A 21,208-nucleotide genomic window follows, 5' to 3' on the forward strand; every position below is an offset into this window, starting at 1 on the left:
ACAATGACTTAACAAATGCCAGCTACGTTAAATACTAACAATATCTAATAATATAAAGAGCGTCGACTTAAATTAAAACTTACTTGCTACAATGTTTCCTATTTACAATAACTCGAGACGGTCACTAACAGCTACTTTAACTTACTTTACACCGAGAATTAATTCTAATCTATTTTATTTAAAGCATATTATTAACGAACCTAGACCTACTTGGTGAAATAAACTGCAGGGTACATAAGAACTGATCGTCCCCGTCGCCCGTAGGATGTGAACAAAGAATTACCGACGCAGATACAGACTCGTTCGACCGGCCATACGATGAGCCTTGTTAACTCTACGAAAATGATTTAAATTTGTTGACATTGGCAACCGATTCTCTTAATAAAGAAACGGTAAAGAAAATGTAGACTACAGCCCAATCAAATCTGGAACAAATGAAATATCAACTTGGTGCAATATTGACTTCATTAGAAATTGTTGAGAGATGACGATCATTGCAGTCATGATAATGTTAACTGAATTTTCTAAATCGAACTTGCAATGTCACACATTACTCCCCGCGAACAGATCAAATAATGAACATATACTGTTTTCAGGAACTCCATAAGATTTTCAAACATGCACCTTGACACAATGTCCACCGACGGTAACTCTAGTTACCGTAACTCTAGACGGTAACTCTAGTTACCGTCGGTAGGGTCATCATTGTCGACGCACAAAACATCCGTTGACAAAGGGTTTAAGTGCATTTGCGATGTATAATGGAAACGAATCATGTATACAATTTCCACTGCTCTCTTATTCACAAAACGTACTACGAGAAAATCTGATAATTTGTTACATTAGGAAAAAAAGTGCTAACGTACTTCAGGTATACAAAGAAAATGAACAAGGCATTAATTTTCACCTCTGCGAAGGTTCGTGGAGTTCACGGTGCCATGAATAATATGCCAGTAAAGCCTCTGTTTGATTAGCGATTCCTTACGATGAATTTAAAACTAATTATCTATGTACAAAATAAAGCTATTAGTTAAAACATATTGTTGTTTTCAGTTCATTATCCACAGTGAAGCGCTGCCTTCAGACGAATCCACCCAAGTGACATTTCAGGGTTAATCGACAGTCAACGGTCGATAAGAGAAGAAATTAAGTCGAAAGCAATAGTGAAATTAAATGAGATATGATTTATTCGAGTGAATAGTCCGCTTAACACGATTTCCACTACACAATTCTAACCAGTTTCTCGGTTCAGATACAAGATCTGACGGGTAAAGATCGACGGTGTCTACTGCTCTTTCTGTCGCCGTATGACAAAATTTTGGCAAAACCTCGTCAAAAATGAGCATTTTGCATATCAAATTCGTCTCCTTTTATTCATGTTCAGCATTTGAATCATCTCTCGTAAAGGCTTGTCAGAAAACCCAATAAAGGAACAGGGCTCTTGTTCAACAATTTTTTTAGCGAGATTCTGTTTGAACTTTATTGCAAGATGATACTGCAAATCATCCCTAAAGCATTCGATCGACGACTAACTAAGAAAGTAATGCAGGTAACAAGGAACACAGTTTCCTAACTAATGTTAACTCATTGCACCTTTAAACGAGCGTGGGAACCTTGCGCAATTTCATGAAGAAAATTGGTCAAAATTTCCAAGATGGCAACACGAATAAAATTGACACGGAATTAAGCTAAGAAATTATCCCCCTGAATCTGGCAACAGAGCCGATGCAAAACAATTTAATTTTCCCCTAAGATTATCTAACAACAACTCCCACCAGTTAAAATTTGAATTATTAATAACATCGTAGCAATTTCATTCCTTTAAATTATTACGAGTATAAGTGACAAGTTAAAAGATTTGAAAGTCAGAGTAGGGTTACTCAAGGAGCCCACAAAATGATCAACTTGCTCAAGCAATGTTTCCTCCATAGAAGAACACTCAATGCAGTTCTATAATTAAAAATTTAGTTTAAGCAAAAAAATTGTTGTAGTGAATTATTGTGAACACCTCAAGTAAAATAATGATTTTAGTTCGGCAAATTAGTTCAAAATTTGACGAGCAGAATATGCATTGACTAGGATGAGAAAATATGAAGATCGGCATCAGAGGTTAGTTAATGTAGATGCGGGTGTCGAAGATTGAGCGGGTAGGAATTAAAACATATATTGAGTAATTCTCGCAGTATATCGTATCGATCGATAAAAGTAGAATATTTCGTCAGTGTTTAGTCTAGTGATAAAAATGGCCACTGTTCTGTATGTGGCGACAGAGAACAAGGCGGTCACACGCCAGACAACAGTGAACATCGCGGCTACAAGAACTAGAGTACAAGGTTATAAGATTAACGCGTAAAACCATCAGAGACAATTAGACTCCAGCACCTAGCATGTTATACGGTACTAGGCAACACAAGACAGTTTAATACGAGTCGAATTCTTTATAGTGCAATGAAGCGGGATTTGGTCAGCTGGTTAGTGCCAACCTCCTCGTCTCATGCCACGACGCGCTGGAGCAAAGCAGACTTTGTGCCTCTCAAGCCTTGTGACCAAAGCCTGAACAATGCACATAGCTTGCTTATGTTTCACAAATATATTCGATTACGACGTTTCAAACCATTTACTCCCGCAATGAAAAAAGTTCGGCTGCCGAATGCTTCCTGTCACACCATACGTTACATACAAACAACGAAAGTAAATACTTTCCTCTTAATGAGGAGGGTTTTCGGGTTTGTTGACAACATGACGGGTTAATAACACAACTTTCACAAGGACAAAAATGAAGGAACACACTGCAGACGATGATAGGTACATTACACGCCTTTCACACATGGAGGGAGTAGACGGGCTGGGACATGAACGGTCAGTAGCAACGTCGCGTGCACTGGCATTTTCTGACGACCTCGATCTCCTTGGTGTACGATGTGCCGTCATTGCAGATAAGCCGAACTTTGCGTAGTTTGGTGCGTCGGGGCTTGCAGCAATCCTGGTTGCAGGTGCCACTGCAAATAGCGTTCTTGATGGGCTTGCGAGACCTGCAGCTGTGCTCCACGTAATACTCCGTGAACTGCTCCTTCCGACATGACGGACCTGTCGACGCAACTGAAAAAAGCCCAAGCAAATGATCAGGAGTTTATAATCAACTTAATTGACTTAATGATTAGTCCATGTAACTTATGTGCTTTACATTGGTGATAGTGAGTCAATCATCCATAAACCAACTAAACCAGTTGAATAATTATAATGCTAAATTATATAATAATTATTGTAATAAATACAAATTATGCAATAGCAAGAAACATCCCATCTCGCAACAGCTCACCAACCACACCTAATTAATCATCCTAAAATAAATTTCGTGAGAAGACACGATGTTTGTACTTAGTAATAGAATTTAGAGACAAAATAACCGTCAAGACAGGGTATCCCAAACTCACACGAACCTTTATCGCAGTATTTGCCCGACCAGCCCTTGCGGCAGCGGCACTTGTATTGGTCCGGATGCTTCTTCTTGGGCTTGCAGCGGCCGCGCTTGCACTTGTGGCCCTCGCAGGGATCAGACGCCGACGTCGCGTCGTCCTCGACACGCGGGAAGCTTACGTCTCGAGCTGGAGGATGAACTTGCATCTACAAGAATAGATGATATTATTCAAGAATTCAAGGCCTATTGATATGTTTTTACATGCCAAATATGAAGAACACGCTTGTAGCAAAAAAATATGACATCAGGATACTTTTTTATATGAATGTAATCTTCCTATCTATACGATTCTTGCTTGTTTTGTGTTAGAGCTCCAAATAACATATTCCAGTTACTAAAGCAGAATCATCTTTAAGGTTTATTATTTCTCATTTATATCAAGGTTTATTTTATTATTCGAATTGAGAAGCCAGCATTACCAGAGCTCAGTAATATGCAAAGAACTGAGTCTACCTCACCTGCGAGTCTTTGTTGAACAGCGTGACACTGCTGGAGTTGAAGCCAGTGGCGATGAGGGGGCCGGAATGGAGGGCCCCGCCCTTGGAAGCCTCGGAGGCAAGGCTGGCGGCCTGGGCGAGGTGGTAGGCGCCCTGGTCGCGCACCTCCTCCTCTCCACCGCAGCCTGGGTTCACCTGGTGCTGCTTGCCGGCACTCAGGTCTGCCAGTCGCCCTCCGATGTACACGCGCTCCATGCAACCTTCATGTGGTACATGGAGCTCAGTAACACGTTAAGGTACGATGTGCACGCACTAAATGTACCTTCATGTGGTACACTGGGCTCAGTAAAACGTTAAGAAATACAACATCAGACTTAAATATAATTAAGATTAAAGATGTGTCGAAATAAAAAAAAATGTCAAGAAGAAAAATAAATAGAGAAATAATAATTTCAAAATCAAGAAGGAAACAACTAGCAAACAACTGACCCATGAAGCTGTCGGTGTCGCGGAGATGCCACATTTTGACGGCACTGCGGGCGATCTCGCGAGGTAGACCGCCGAGGTAGAGGAGGGAGTCCGTCTCCAGGTATTCCTTGGAGCCGTCGTTGATGATGGAGCGCGGCTTGCCAGCGTCCACCTTGAGCGTGAAGTTCTGCTTGTGCGTCAGCAGCTCCACGCGGTGCCAGCGGCCGTCGCTTACGATCTCGTAGCTAAAAATATGAAAAATGTAACTCAGTACTCACTGCAGTGAGTGACAGAGAGCGCATTTTCTCGCCAACGAAAACTTGAGGTCACGGACGGACAGACAGACCGACATGGTGAGCACAATAGTGCATTTTTTTCATAAATGAGAAAATGCGCTTAAAAGAAATGAAAATAGTTCATTGATAACTGATGATTGAAAACAAATTATCAGCTTTGATGATCTCGAAATCTACTTTTGATTAGCAGAATACTACAAACGATGAAAACAGCTTTATGAAATTGCGTTTAAAACAGTTTACTGATATTATGCGATTATAACACGACAATAAGTTCAGTTCATGTAGAAATGCATCATATTAGGTTCCTTGATTAAATTTAAGCTTCAATTTTAAAAGTATATATTTATTCACTAAAAATTCGTTGAAGTACCTGCACGAGCTTTGATTAATTTGACGTATTTTCTTAACGTCGCTAGAGAAACATAAGCAAAGTAAAATAAAATAGGGCTTAATAAGAAAACAAATAGGAATTTGTTTACACCTTCGTGACACCAGATGCAAACCTATCAAGTTTCTCTTACAATATATTAATAATATAAGCGTGCACTAAGGAAATCTGAGAAGTTTGTACACTACACTGCTATTCAAATCATGCGTTTTAGACCTATCATTGGACATACTAGGTCTTTCACTTCATTTAAATTACCCTGCATCCATTTGTCATATTCTTGCGCACTTTGATCAGATAAATTACATGCTGACATGAAGGTAAACAGCAGACAACTAGCTGGGCTGATAAAATGCGGCTCAGTCATGTGTGTGCCAGTAAACTTTAGAGGTTGAAGCTAAGATGACAACAGGTGCGCGAGGTCAGTGGTTAGTATAACCATAAATCACGAAATTAGTAGCGTCCCTCAGCAACGGAGCGAAGTTCCTACCCATGTTTCAAGTATTGGTATTCATCTTGTTCGTACTGATTTCGGAAACGAGCAGTGCACATATATTATGGACACGGGCAAATTTTAGTGGTCTTAACAAAAAATAAAAACGTAAAGAGTTTGCTCTAGCACATTCTTTGTGAATTCAATGAATGTATTTATTTCAATTTGCCTCAGTTCCGAATGCAGGTTCTTATGCGTTCAGCCAATTGATGTGGAAAAATTAAAGGGGCAAGAGCCATGTTAAGGCTGTAGTGAGTTGGCCGCACTGAGAATTAACTCGTTAATTAACGAAGGGTTTTATGTTCCTGTCACTAAATACCTGAACATGTTCGAGATGGGATGATTGCCAACGTCGTAGGAAACTCTGACCCGGCCCCTGAAGAGCTCGACGGCGAGATGCGCCGAGTCTCCAACGTAAAGAATTATCCCGTCCTCTTCGGTAGTGCGGAAATGCAGAGTCACGTTGGACGATGGCTTAGTCTTCAGGGAATCCAGAGCAATGAAGGAATTCTCGAGCGTGAACCTGACACGCGTTAGGTACTCGCAGTGCTTCCCAGAGAACCCAGGCGAACATTTGCACACGTAGTCCTGCGAGTTTGGCGGCACGAAGCAGATGCCGTTTTGGCAGTCATTCTGCTGACACGGCGACGTCTGTTGGTACACGGCGGGTCCCGCCTCACAGAACTTGCCAGAAAAATCCCCGACACATTTGCATGTGTATTCATTGGCGCCGTCGATGCAGGTTGCTCCGTTCTGCAATCCAAAGATATGTATGTTAAGTATACAGAGTCGCTCGTTTACGCCAGAATTGGGAGAGATTGCATCTCTTCCATTAAAAGGACGAAAGATTCAAGTGAAGGATCGTACAAATAGACGTCGATGGACCAAACAGGCGGCTTTCACAGTTAGGTGAATGTCCTTATTATCAGGTTAAGTTATAACAGGAAGGTATTAGAACTCAGAAACTGAGTGCATGAGCAGAACGAGGTAGAAGAGCTTGGATAAGTGGAGTAACAAAGGAAAGTGGACCGCGAACTAGGCTATACGTTCTAAGCGCACCTGGCATAAGTTATTTTCACAGTCATTGATGTCGATGGTGCAGTTGTCACCGGTGAATCCCAGCGGACATTGACACTCGTAGTACGTTACGTGGTCAACACACGAGCCCCCGTTCTTGCACGGGTTGAACTCACGACTGCAGAAGTCGATTTTCCTCTCGCAATATTCACCTGTGAGCACAGTTCTCTTCAGACGGCAACTTCATAACAAACATCTTATTTTTTAGGACTTTCACGGCTGTAAATTTGTTCTGATATTAGTTACAGCTTGAAGAGCGTTGACATTAATAAAGCGACAATATTTTCTCCTGCATGTGAATTCTATGCAATACAGTGACCTAGATTATGTGGCATGAGTAAGTAAGTTCAATGTAGAGCATTACGTGAATTGCGAATGTGTATGAGAATCGCTCAGTGATGTATATCAGGTCCTGAACACTCATTATATATAAACTTAGATGGCATGCGAGGTCTAGTCTTGCGTTACGCAACGGAATGCTCAGTTGGCTATTAGAAAACACAACGTAGATATGTAAATTCTTTATAATATTTTGCCAAGTTTGCATAATCAATACAAGCCTAATTATTATTTCAGCAATCCAACACGTAACTAATGCTAATGTACAATTAGCATAAATGTCCAGGGGTGACCAATCGAAGAACAGTCAACAACAGAAGGCAGCAACGGACAGAGAAGAATTATACAACAGAAAAAAGCAGACCTGTGTATCCCGGAGGACACTGGCAGCGGTAGCGCAGCACCATGTCCACGCACTGGCCGTTGTTCTCGCACTTGTGCTCCGTGCAGTCGTCGATGTTCTCTTCACATCTGATGCCTCGGAACCCGGGCGGACAGTGACAGCTGCGAACAGGTGCCGAACGGGTGTAGTAATGTATAAGTTATTAAATAAAATAGAGCAATGTGTCTAAAATATTCGAGCGTTAGCAGTTGCAAACGGAGGCCTCAACCCAATTCCCATGATAACTACACAATATATATAACATGTTTTAAATGATATAATTACCTGAATCTGCCTGTTTCGACGACCTTACAGGTGCCCTGGTTCTCACAGGGGTTCCCATAGCAGGCGTCGATCTTGTACTCGCAATTAGTGCCGTGATACGCAGGCGGACACACGCATTCGTAGCTGCGGTTCGCGAGGCTGTGACACGTGGCGCCGTTCTCGCACGGCTGCGTGTAGCACAGATCACACTTCGCCAGCACCTGCGCGAATAACCAGAGCGTGATGCTGCGTGCTTTAATAAGGTAGAAATAAGCTTAGCCCTGTGGTTACAGGACAGAGTATCAGGATTGGAGCAGGGAGGTGCGGGTTCAATCCCAGCTCTGTGCGCCAGTTTCTGGTTAGATTCGGCGAGGAGACCGGGCGATTAAGCAAAGCAAAATTAGATCATTGAGCTGTGTGCTTGAGAATGCAACAAGCTGTGAATGTTCGGCGATAGATCGACGACAGGCATACGGCCTAATTAACGCTAATACCACTTGATTACTTGATTTAACTTCCTGAGCCTCTGTAAGACTTCATATCAGATTAGAAATAGGATAATGAACTGAAACACATCGTTGATATACTCGTAGAATGCCCACCTATCAATATATAAGAAGGTGATGACGAATCTAGGTCCCAGACGGTCTATGTAGAATGGAAAACTCAGTGCCTTGAAAATCAAATAAAATCAAAGCAGGAATTTACGCACCAGCTACATGGTCATAGCGAACCTTATGCCATTTACAATTACAATTAAAAAACTCATATGATAACATTGTTTCCGGTCCCCATAGCGGTGGTAAGCACCAGCTTGTCCCTCATGGACACCACTCACCTCATTGGGGACTCTACGCGTGCAGACGAAGGCCTCAGTGGCAGTGGTGAGCACTAGCTTGTCCCTCATGGACACCACTCACTTCATTGGGGACTCTGGGCGTGCAGACGAAGGCCTCAGTGGCAGTGGTGAGCACCAGCTTGTCCCTCATGGACACCACTCACCTCATTGGGGACTCTGGGCGTGCAGACGAAGGCCTCAGTGGCGGTGGTGAGCACCAGCTTGTCCCTCATGGGCGCAGGTTCAGCACATCTCGCGATGCCGGGCTCGACGAAGTCAACTTTAACCCAGTCTGACAACCACGACAGCTCGCAGTCGCAGTACAGAGGGTTCGCCCCTAACGCGCTGACAACGATAACATTCCCCAAGTCAGATAAAGCGGAGAAATATGAGATACTATGAATCTTACGGTAACATGTTTATTATCCGGAACAGGATTTTACAAATTAAAATCTTGAATAAATAATTTAAACGAAACGTATTCCATATCAATGGAGAGAGATAGTTTTCACACAGAGATAACGGTACTGAAGGAAACGACTTACGACTCTTCGCGGAGAAAATAATAGCCAAAAATAGATAGGTACTGTAATGAACTGAATATCATGCAACGCATTACATTGACGCGTGACGGATGGAGGTGAGAAAGGAAATTTATTTTGTTAGCTAAGAGAGAAGGCCGTACACGTGTACTTTTCCTGCTAAGATATTGAAGTAAATACATAATCACAAAACTCACATGTGTGTTATGAACTCCAAGTTGCGGAAGGTGCCCTCCGGAATACGCGAGATGTCGTTACCGTGAAGGGATCTGAAGAATATAAAAAATTGTTTGCAAAGGGGATGGGAAACAAATAAGTTCTTCATACAATAGAGTTTTAGGTATACCCCTAAGATTGTCAACCGAAGGTACTGGAGAGCAAGACTCTAGGACGAGCATAAGAGAAATATCATGCTTATACGAGCAGTTTTAACCTGTTCTCAATTAACAATAAAAAAATATCAACTGGAAGGGTTAATTTTGAACCAAATCTCTTCAATGGGAAAATTTACAAGTGTGAAAATGATACCACGTCAAATCAACCAGTAAGAATTGTTATTATGTTCAAGAATTTTATGTATACAAATTTTGAGGACCAATGCATGGTCACTCATTTTAATTAACCACTCACAAAATCCTGAGCTTGGTGAGGCCGGCGAGGGAGTCGCGCTGCATGCATTGCAGCTTGTTGAAGCTTACGATGCTGCCACAACGAAGAACTTCATCAATACAACTCATTTACAGTATAAATAAATAATATGCTTAAAATAAAAAATTAAATACAAAAATTAAATAATGACACGATTAGACTTATAGTCGCAGGTGAACGTTGTGCGATATTTACATATGGATATCCTTGTAAAATTCTAGTAGTGCCGCCAGTTTAGATAAATAGAAAACGCATTCACTTTCATAGCAATTTAGTGCAATGGATGGTGCAAGTTACCGAAATAAATGTTAAATTAAATGATCCATGTTGTGAACCCCTTGACATACTATCGGCAGTATTAGCTTTTGCAGAAATTATACCAGTTGTGAAAGTGGTACTGGTTTTGCAAAACTAGTACGTGATTTTTTAATGTGTTACCATACTTGTCTTATTGGTACGTGCAATTCGTGTTACTGATATTGTGCTATCGTGATATTTCTATGGGCCACCGTTATTGTCGCATTGCACATTATATTTCAACGAGCCACCGATATTATTGGCATGATCTTCCCTGGGGTATCATAAATAGTTAAGAGTCCGTAATTCCGTAAGCCAATCACTGCTGTCTTTTCAAGCTAAATCCCCCATCAAAGACAAAAAAGCGGCCGCTACGTGTATTTAGGTCACTACTAGTACAGATGCAACATTAGATAGTGCAGCGTCTGGAATGTTATTTACTTCCTAAGCGCACTAAAAATGTTATGACTCACAGTGTCGAGAGTTGGGAGAGCCTGGAGAAGGTGTTGTTCTGCAGCACTGCGATCTGGTTGTTGCTCAGGTCCCTGTTAGAATAGAATAGAATAGAAGTGTCGGCGCTGAAGAAATAGGCCCATGGCCTGTTGCCGATTCTTGAACTTTTCGTGACTTGATTCACAAGGGATCCGGCCTTTGGAACTCTATCTTTCTATAGCTGACGATTGATTGAGATAGCTGCTGGACTTATTGTGTTGTTTGGGGGCAGGTTATTTCAAAGTCAACATCGCGAAGAATTACATCATTTAGGAGTGGTTATTTAGCATTGATGGACTCATTAACATGCCGTAGTGAAGGAACAGAAGATGTATATATTTAATTTAGTGGCAAGTTTAGCATGCTTAAATGATCATGGATAAGAAGTAGTGGGCAGTTGGAAAATTACTCTACAGTTTGGTCTGAAGGAATGGAATGAGTGCTTATGTCACAGAATTAAGCCAAATTTTATTATTTGATTCAAGCACATAAATATGGATTTTTCAAAGCTCATAATAGAACCGAATAGAACCGTTACTTCATATAGCGCGTTACATGAAGTAACGAATAAGGCGTTATATTACTAAGTAACCAGTAACGCATTATATGAAGTAACGTGCAACGCGTTTCATTAAGTAACCAGTAACGCGTTATATAAAGTAACCAGTAACGCGTTATATCAAGTAATATAGTAAATAAAATATTATATAATAGCAAGTCTCACAGTCGTGTCAGGGCCTTGAGGTGGGACAGGCGGTCAGCGTTGATCTCCGTGATCTCGTTGACGTCCAGGTAGCTGCGGAGGGAGGGGATTGGCTGAGACTAATCAATTATGACAGTAATTGGTTTTATCAGCTAGTCAATTATGATAGTAATTAGTTTTATTGGTTTGCCAATTATGACAGTAATTGGTTTTATCAGCTAGTCAATTATGATAGTAATTGGTTTTATTGGTTTGCCAATTATGACAGTAATTGGTTTTATTGGCAAGTCAATTATGACAATAATTAATTTTATTGGCTAGTCAATAATGACAGTTACTAGTTTCATTGGCTAGTTAATTATGACAATAATAAGTTTTATTGGCTAGTCAATTATGAGTTATTGGTTTTATTGGCTAGTAAATTATGACAATAATTAATTTTATTGGCTAGTCAATAATGACAGTTACTAGTTTCATTGGCTAGTTAATTATGACAATAATAAGTTTTATTGGCAAGTCAATTATGACAGTTATTAGTTTTATTGGCTAGTCAATTATGACAATAATTAGTTTTATTAGCTAGTCAATTATGACATTAATTAGTTGTTTGGCTAGACAATTCTGACAGTAATTGGTTTTATTGGCTTATAAACATGGGAAACCTTCTCACTGTTCAGCGATAAGTGAGTAGACTACATTTCGCAATACGATGCAACATTACTGTTACAGTAACATTTAATATCAACACAACCAGGCAAGGGATTGTTTATGCGTATGCAAATGCCTTCAGTTGCATATATACGCACTGAAGGCAGTGAGGCGTTATTGTTACACTAATAGAATTACTGAAACTAGTGACGCGTAAGTGTCGAGACACAACATCAATGAGGTGAGTGAGGACCAAGCATCACGACACTAACATCACTATGATTCAGCATTTCTAGGAATCACAACACCAGCATCACACAACATCATTATATATCACACAGAAACATTCACATCACACAACAACATCACACACCAATCTTGCAAATCACACACAGACATTATACATCATACGCAAACGCCAACATCACACATCACACCCCAACATCCCACATCACACCCCAACATCACACATCACACATCACACCCCAACATCACACATCACACCCCAACATCAAACATCACACCCCAACATCACACCCCAACATCACACATCACACCCCAACATCACACATCACACCCCAACATCACACATCACACCCCAACATCACACATCACACCCCAACATCACACATCACACCCCAACATCACACATCACACCCCAACATCACACATCACACCCCAACATCACACATCACACCCCAACATCACACATCACACCCCAACATCACACATCACACCCCAACATCACACATCACACCCCAACATCACACATCACACCCCAACATCACACATCACACCCCAACATCACACATCACACCCCAACATCACACATCACACCCCAACATCACACATCACACCCCAACATCACACATCACACCCCAACATCACACATCACACCCCAACATCACACATCACACCCCAACATCACACATCACACCCCAACATCACACATCACACCCCAACATCACACATCACACCCCAACATCACACATCACACCCCAACATCACACATCACACCCCAACATCACACATCACACCCCAACATCACACATCACACCTCACAATCACACATCACACCCCAACATCACACATCACACCCCAACATCACACATCACACCCCAACATCACACCCCAACATCACACATCACACCACAACATCACAACATCACACCCCAACACCACAACATCACACCCCAACATCCCACATCCCCATCCCACATCACCATCACACGAGGCTCACAGCTCGGTGGTGTGTGCGGGAAGGCCCAAGGGGATGGCGGTGAGACGCGCCCTGGAGCAGCGCACGACGGTGCCTTCACAGGAGCACTTCTCGGGGCACAGCTGCCCCCCGCTGCCCAGACACTCCGACGACTCGCCCGCTGTAAGGGGCAATGCAAGGGCTTACAACGCAGGTTTAGAGGAGATACAGTTATTAAAAAGCGACATAATAAGGCAGAAAAGCCCTGCTATTGCCGCCGCTGCAATAGACGCAATGCAAGGGCTTACAACGCAGGCTTACAAGAGTTACAGTTATTAAAAAGTGACATAAGAAGACAGAAAAGGCCTGCTATTGCCGCAACAAGGTTAAAAATCGTGCGGGACGGGATACATCGCATGTGAAAAAGAATAACCGTGACAAGCGAAGGCAGAGCGCGGTGAGAATCTGACTTCCCTTGGCAAAATCATTGGAAATATTGCATGGAAAGTTATCATTCTCATAAGAATAGTGCATAAGGAATGTCAGAATAACGTCTATGCGACAGAATTACCGCGGCAGGAGAATGCAGAGCGCGGTATTTCGGTGATTGGTTTGTTGCGCAGATGTTGCGGAGCGTTGCACGCTGGTACGGAGGTGGTCGGCTGTTGCTGGCTGTGTAGCCGCAGCCACTCAGCCAACCAACCCAAATGGCAGTTGCAGACCAGCGGGTTGCCCTCTAGCCCTCTGAAGGGTGGAATTTCATCATTTAGAAATATTCAGGTTTGCATGCTTATATGCAAATGTACAGTAACAAAATTAATAGGTTATATTGTTCAAAAAAGTTGTAAAGGATTTAGCATTGACACGCCATTCTACCGGACCAAACTGGGTCAGGATGACCCACACAATGGCAAAAAGTGCACCGCTATTTGCACCAAGTCTGACTCATTTATTTGAGTGTATATTGAGGTCATATAATTAATTTATTACTACATAGTAGTTCAGAATACGTTGGACTGAGAACTTGATTTCTCACTTAACGCAAGTGCGGCAGTCAGGGCGAGTACGCAACGCAGGCGATGATTATTCAGTTCATTACAATAAACCTGATGAATTAATAATACGTAAAGAAATGAATATATAAATGGTTTCCCTCTATGAACAGACGTGTTGAAAACAGGAATTCCTAAAAATAATGTAAATTTGTAACATTTCTTACACGTGCTGAAGGGAAGGCAGAGACGAAAAGGCGCCAGGGGAGATGCACGTGAGACGGTTGTTGGTCAGCATTCTGCGCAAGATATAATCTTTAATAATTTATGATATTAGGAAACTTAAAATAATATTTGAAAAAAAGACATTATGATATTTTGAATGAAGAATGAAAAAAATATGTATTTAAAAATTACTTTTTAAAGACAAGACTTCTAAAGAGGCCAGTGTCTTTGATGTTACACATGTGCAATGAATTTATTATTTTATTTATAAATATTTGAAAATAAATATTTTAATATTTTTTCAATATATTTAATAAATTTTCTTCAAAATTTCACAATCATTTATTCTGTCAATTGATTCACGGATTGTCTCCAACTTTATGCAAGTGTGCAAAATTTCATATCGGTTAGACAGGTAGAAGTGTGTTAAATATCGATTACCTATAAGATTTGTAGCTGACAAACAAACAACAAGAAGTGAAGAGAAGTGTTGTAATATAAGTTCTTAGTACATATCCTGCCTCTAGAAGCATGGAACTCATGAGCTGGATCTTAAGAGTCCCATCCCTAGCCCCAAGTAACACACAAGTATAGGCTGAAAAAAACGTAAAAGGGAGACTCACAGCGTGGTCAGTTGGGGCAGGTCTTTGAATTCGTCCCCAGTGAGGATGGTCAGCTGGTTGTCCGACAAATCTCTGTGAAATATTAACTAAATTAAAATACTATCACATAATATAACATAAAATTTCATTTCATAACATAACGTAATATAACAGAAAATAACTATGTAACATAACATAGTATTTTCGGCGCTGAATATTAGGCCTGTTGTGGCCTGTCGCCGATTCTTGAAGCGAAATCCCAATGCGCAATTCCAAAGTTCGAGTGAATAGCCGCGTTCAGGCTTCGCAACACCAAAATTTTCTTCAATGACAACCTTCTCACGACCTAAGGAAGGTTCGTTTCACTAATGTGATACAATTATTCCTGGAACGTCTGATTTGATATTCAACAGGAATTATGTTCTTTTGGAAAATTCTGTACGTAAGCGAACACGGCCATGCTTATGCACCACCTCCGTCGCCTTCCAGCCGCCTACAGGGATGTCGCTCTCGCCAGCGGAGTAGTGCAAGACGATGTTGTTGCTTCTTGTTTATAGAGGTGAGGCAGATGCGGACGAATGCTTACAAGAACGTATCAAGGTACTGAGGATGAACTTCAATCCATCAGCTTTATCGACGAGTCATCGGAGCGACATAAAACATTTCTTTTATAACTACACATTTACCAAAAAGTGTAGTAGTCTGAGAGTGTACGAGTATGATCGCAGCGCGAGACGCATATTACTTGACATTACAAAACACGTTGAACAAACACAACATTAAAGTTTTGAATGAACTAAAGTCATAAAAGAAATACCACTTGATACCCAAATTTCATTCAAAACCAAAGCAATATATTGATGTCTTACAGTTCCTCGAGGGTAGTGAGGCCTGAGAAGAGGTCTTGAGTGAGGGAGCGCAGTTGGTTGTTGGTCATCACCAGCCGCCGTAGCCGCGCCAGTTGTCGTACCGCGTCTGTGGCGGCCGCCTCGCCTAACTCGTTGTCCGATAACAGGCTGGGTAACGTGCAATATTATAACAACTTACGTCATGTTAAGGGAAACCCGTCAAGTGATAGCATATTTCGCCTGCGTGCATCAGATAAAATACAAAATCTGATACCTTCAGAATTGATGAGAAGTTGATATATCAAGAAATATAACACAAGTTACATGTATCTGTAAATAGAATTCATCAAACATTTAACTCATTCCAAGCTAAATAGAAAGAATAAAAGTAATTAAAATAATTCGAGAATATTTTTTATTACAGGCGACTTGACTTGTCACATAATTGGCCCGCCTTAGCGCACGCAAACAATGAGTGAAAGAAAGTATAGACGGCAACAGTTAAGGAGATTGTCCACGGAGAAAATATCAGACGATTGCAATAGTGTATTTGTATCCGCCAGTTGCGCCGGTGGGTGGTTAGAAGCCGGCGAGTTGAGTCGGCTTTTGATAAAGCAGTTGGTAAAATTGTTGGCACTCTAGCTGAGGTGAAAAACGTTGCAGAAAACATAGGCGAAAACTTTGTAAGACAGGGATATATCTTGGGAGCATCATCGACTTTGTTACTTACGGCTGATTCCATCCTATTTCTACCAGTCGCGAGCAGACGCTTTAAACTCAAACTCTTTCGACTACAAGCGCCCGCTCCTTGCTAATTTCTAAAGAAGGATAAATTAGCCTAAAAATTACAATGGAGCAATATTAGCAGCTAAAACTTTCCCTGTGTACAAGCACCTTCAGGATGAAGCAGCTAAATGATAGTAGAAAACAAGTTTCAGTGAAGTTTTGAGTGTATCCTTAATTCGAGGATAGGTCATGGTTTAATAACCATGACCTATTAGCAGAGAATATTCAAAGAATATTTATCCAGATTTTCAGCAAAACATTGACATGAAGCTGTTATTATCAATGTCCTACCAAAGAAGCTCTCTTAATTAAGCTACAAATAGGCCAGTAGTCAAATCAATAACTGAGATTCAACAAGATTTTTTGTGATTTCTACAAATATGTTAAAGATCTTTTGAGATTAAAGATTGAAGTTTTAAAAAGATTTCAAAGTTCTTTCGAGCTTAAAGATTTAAAGCATTAAGTAATATTTTAAAAGTATTTTTTTAGGTTTTCTTAAAGTTTCAGGTATGTTTAACGAAAGTACTGACAGATCAGTGGTGTAGGGCGGCAGTGCGTCAGGCAGCGCCGTGAGGCCACCAGCGGTACAGTCAACTGTCGTACCGCGGCAGGAACAACCACGAGGACACTCCTCGGCAGCGACGCATGCGCCTGCATACTGCGCTACGGTCTCGTCAGTGCCTGCATACAGGAAAATTACATTTATCTCCATCAAGTAATGCAATAAAAAGAAATGTGAGAATATAAAAAATGGGAACTAAATGCTTTCGCAAGATCGTAATTGAACTTTTACACAGAGAAAATAATTTCCGGAGACATTACAAATTTATTAAAATAAATGAAAGAAAATATTACAGAGGATTGAATATAAAATATATATTACAAATTGAATATAATATATAATATAAATTGCTCGCAATTTTCAAGAGACATATTTAAAATAAAAAGCACTCTCAGCAGGGAATAAGAAATGCCGGCGAGAAAATACAACGGAGGAGGAAGTTCAAGCCAAGAATAAAAAAATGCGAGAAGGGTTATCGGAGTGTAACTGCTTCTCTAGACTAAGTAATTGCAGACACAATGTGAATAATTCAGGATTGAAGTAATTAGCTCTGATTTTTAGCGTTTCCAATCGTCGAAAAATATTCTGTAATAATGAAACTGCTCTTGCTAATAATAGTGGTAAAGAAAAACTATAAAGCACCTATATTTAAAGGTTGTTTTAAACCCCCGAACATTCCACAAAGTAAATGAAAACAATAATTTTAAAAGGCAAGGGAAGGAAGCAGCGGCACCGACATTTGAGCGTCTGTCCGGCGAGGGCGGTGAGCTTCCTGCGCTTGAGGGCGCGCGGTAGGTTACAGCGCGCGCCCGACGTCTCGATGGGGTTGCGCTCCAAGTATTCCGACAACCACTGCAGGGAGCAGTCGCATACGAACGGGTTGCGCCCCAGGTGTCTGGGGGGAGAAATGGTATATAACAACAACACAACACAATGATAGAATTGCATTTTAAATCACCCTTGGAGATACTCCTGGGTGATAACTATAAGAATGAATCCATTTTAGTTTACCTCGCGCACTACAATTTTGAGCGCAATGTACTGGTTTACTCGTTGGCAACCGCAATCATAGCCTGACAGTAGCCAAGCATCCGAACTTGTATGTAACAATAAACAATATGAGATGTGGCTACGATGCTAGAGGTGGCAGAGTGGGTTGTTATGAAATAATCGGCGACAGGCCTATAACTCGCCGATTATAATTATATACTAGCCTATAATAATCGGCGACAGCCTATAATCAACTCTGATATCACTATTTCAATATCAAACCCACTGACGATAAAAGGCGTTTGCCATTGAAATGCATAGTCAATATTTTTAACAATAAAAAGCAAAAGATTCAATTGCGAGGTCTGACATGGTTGCAAATGATAAAATAAAATCATAGAGCCGTATCTGCGTCGAGCCGTATAAATCCATGCATAACATATGCATTTTCCATTCGCAGTGGCGATGACTGTCAACATTGTTATCGGGACGGCGCCAACATGGCTATCAACGGAACAAGCTTCATGGACTGCAGCTCTATTAAAATAGTAGCTTCTTACGTACTCCTGACACTCCAATTCACAAATCCTATTGCAATCGCAGTTTGAGGTATGTTATCATTGGCTAGAATTTAAACAACAATCGTTAATTTCTATGCTCTTCCAAGTTCCGTGATGATAATTTATTCTCAACGATTTGAATGACGATATCAAACAACTAAAATGTAAAATAATAAGAAACTAAAGCGATGAAGTATAGATAACAGCACTAAAAAAATGCCCGTTATAACCTATTTTAAGCGTGCATGTATAGCTTGCAGTCTGCTTGCTTATCAGGGATCGTGAGCGCATCCAATACGGCAGTATATAGGCTTCCTAAAGCTCGGATTCAATCGCCCGGAGTCGATATCAGTACAAAAGATCCAAGTCAACATAACACGCTTCAAAAAGGATCAGTTTGACCAACACCTGCGCAGCACGGTGAAAATTGTAGCGATGAAATAATATTTTAACAAACCTCTATGATTCCATTTGTTGTACAGGCCCAATTTTCCAGGCAATAAACCAGAAATCCATTGTTCCAAAAACAATAACAATGCCTATACCCTCACCACGCGTAGGATGGAGCTTTTGGACTTTTTTTTTATTGTGTTTTTTTTTTGTGTGTTTTTTTTTGATTGTGTTGTGTTTTTGCGTTTTATTTCCTTTCAGAATATTCCTAGATGCATGAAAACATATTTCACAGAATGTGTCATGGATAAAAAATTATTTAAGCGAAATTTCACTTAGAAATATTTGGCTAAGTTATGTTCAGCTCGCATTTTGGGAGTGGGAGTAGGAGGTTTGTTGTCTATACGATGTAGTTTGAGTGAACTGCATGAAAGTCATATTTTCACGAATTGTTAGGCTTATACTTCACTGAACTGATAGACTTCATGCGTACTGCCAATTTCTGAAATTTCACGAAATTGATAGGGAAAAAATCAAAATGAACGCCGTCTCAGAAAGTTGTAAACTTATAATTTGGATAGAAATCAAAGAAATACTACATAAAAAAAAAGATTATAGAAAGAAATACTAAATAAACTACATAAAAAACGTACTTTTTGGCCGTTTCTTCTCGAGAAAAAAATGTTTCAAGACAATTAACAATAAGAAATTTGTTACGATCATGCCGTTGAAAAAACCGCTATCCGTGCCGGCACCGCCCGAGTCGGAGAAGCTTGAGCTGAGCCCAAACGCTTGCATCGAATAAATCTTCGGCGAGGCGCGAGATAAGCGCCGTGACCCGCAGCGTGATAACACAATATCCGAGATAACACAATTTATTCCCAAGCTCCATTCACTCGCAGCAGTTAAAGCGTGTCTCGCTCGCTGCACCGGAGGACTCGACGCTGCAATATTTCAGCGATACGAAGGTCGTCTAGGAAACGTACTGTGCGGACTAGGATCTTATATGAAGAAATAAGGGAAAAATAAATTAGAAGGAAGCGGATAACTAAACGATGAGATATTAACAACTGCAAAAACTTATACTAGCATCCTCAACAGGTGCTGTTTTATTAGGGATAACTTGCAGCGGCATTCGATAAACTAATTAGAATGTGGCACCAGGAATTTTTCTGCGATTTGTAAAAGGTTCTTTTTATGTCTTTGCCAACACTTCGTGGTAACACTCTTGGTTAGAACCATTAGTACTCACGTCGTCCGTCATTCGTGCGGTGGGCTCACACTATTTTCGTATTATGCAATACCAGTCCCACATTTACGATATTTTAAATTAATTTTTGGAAAATGTACAGGTTTTGGATGCTAGTTTATTTGCATTTGACACTACTTATATATTGCTGTAGTTGTTTTCGAACGCAAATTTTAGTTCAACGGGAAACATTTTGCGCCCAGAATAGAGTTAGTCATAGTTTTGTTAGCTGTTCAGTCATTCATTATTTTCTGATGTGCATTTTCTGATTCACTCTACATACAAAAATTATTTTCACTCTATATATTGCGTCGGTCACTCTATATTCACTATAGTGACAATATCTATTCACTCCGCTGCCTAAGCCAACTAAAGTGGATACCAGAGCCTAAGGATGCTAAGATTCAAAAATACAAATCATTTATAAATAATTTAACTCTTTTAAAATAAATATGAAAACAGCGGAACTGAACATAAAATCTTGCAGCATGGAATCGGTCTTGCAGTGCCTTGAGGCTCCAAGCAGCGACTACAAGCCGACCAAACTCGAGGGAAAATTTCCATTTTTAATTAACAAATAAAAAGAGGGAAGAGGGGTGGCAGGGAGGGAGGGCGCTAGGAAGTCCCAGCTGAGTTTTTATTAGATATCAAAGGAACCGAGGAAATGATGTTCAAAGGTTGGGTCCAAAAGATGAGTGATCGCGGCCTCGACCGCGAGGCGGTTCAATTGAGAGCCGTATAAACTCCAGATTTTTTTTTGAACCAAATTTAAAAATCAGCGATAACGAACCAGAATTTGTGAAGAAATATAGTGAATTGGTGGGCTATCATAACAAATAAGGTTTGAATTTATATGGAAGAAAGAACTTCTGTGCACTCGCCAGAGGAAAATGACACTCGTGCAAATGAGTACATGAAAGGAAATTAAAATGGGGACATAAATCAGGCGGTGCTGGGTCATAAAAAAATCTAACTTCAACCAAACAAAATGTAATCGAGAACTCATATTTACA

The 21,208-nt window shown here is 40.6% G+C and overlaps 1 protein-coding gene across 1 annotated transcript in view; it reads right to left on the reverse strand.

The window, feature by feature from the left end:
* Nucleotides 1-2,001: 2,001 nt before the first annotated feature.
* LOC108675866 (protein slit) overlaps nucleotides 2,002-21,208 on the reverse strand; it is a 42,702-nt gene continuing 23,495 nt past the window's right edge. Inside the window, exons 3-22 of the mRNA XM_018163913.2 lie at nucleotides 17,744-17,901; nucleotides 16,975-17,125; nucleotides 15,680-15,826; nucleotides 14,832-14,903; nucleotides 14,211-14,282; nucleotides 13,563-13,735; nucleotides 13,034-13,172; nucleotides 11,167-11,238; nucleotides 10,424-10,495; nucleotides 9,636-9,707; nucleotides 9,203-9,274; nucleotides 8,628-8,808; nucleotides 7,647-7,846; nucleotides 7,344-7,483; nucleotides 6,623-6,792; nucleotides 5,883-6,316; nucleotides 4,405-4,628; nucleotides 3,937-4,175; nucleotides 3,441-3,624; nucleotides 2,002-3,099 (exon numbers count right to left, since the gene is read on the reverse strand). Of these exons, the coding sequence (XP_018019402.1) occupies nucleotides 2,861-3,099; nucleotides 3,441-3,624; nucleotides 3,937-4,175; nucleotides 4,405-4,628; nucleotides 5,883-6,316; nucleotides 6,623-6,792; nucleotides 7,344-7,483; nucleotides 7,647-7,846; nucleotides 8,628-8,808; nucleotides 9,203-9,274; nucleotides 9,636-9,707; nucleotides 10,424-10,495; nucleotides 11,167-11,238; nucleotides 13,034-13,172; nucleotides 13,563-13,735; nucleotides 14,211-14,282; nucleotides 14,832-14,903; nucleotides 15,680-15,826; nucleotides 16,975-17,125; nucleotides 17,744-17,901 (3,211 nt within the window). The 3' untranslated portion in view covers nucleotides 2,002-2,860. The remainder of the gene's footprint in view (nucleotides 3,100-3,440; nucleotides 3,625-3,936; nucleotides 4,176-4,404; nucleotides 4,629-5,882; nucleotides 6,317-6,622; nucleotides 6,793-7,343; nucleotides 7,484-7,646; nucleotides 7,847-8,627; nucleotides 8,809-9,202; nucleotides 9,275-9,635; nucleotides 9,708-10,423; nucleotides 10,496-11,166; nucleotides 11,239-13,033; nucleotides 13,173-13,562; nucleotides 13,736-14,210; nucleotides 14,283-14,831; nucleotides 14,904-15,679; nucleotides 15,827-16,974; nucleotides 17,126-17,743; nucleotides 17,902-21,208) is intronic.

Source organism: Hyalella azteca, unplaced genomic scaffold, assembly GCF_000764305.2.
Source record: "Hyalella azteca isolate HAZT.00-mixed unplaced genomic scaffold, Hazt_2.0.2 contig7542, whole genome shotgun sequence".
NCBI classification, from domain to species: Eukaryota; Metazoa; Arthropoda; class Malacostraca; order Amphipoda; family Hyalellidae; genus Hyalella; species Hyalella azteca.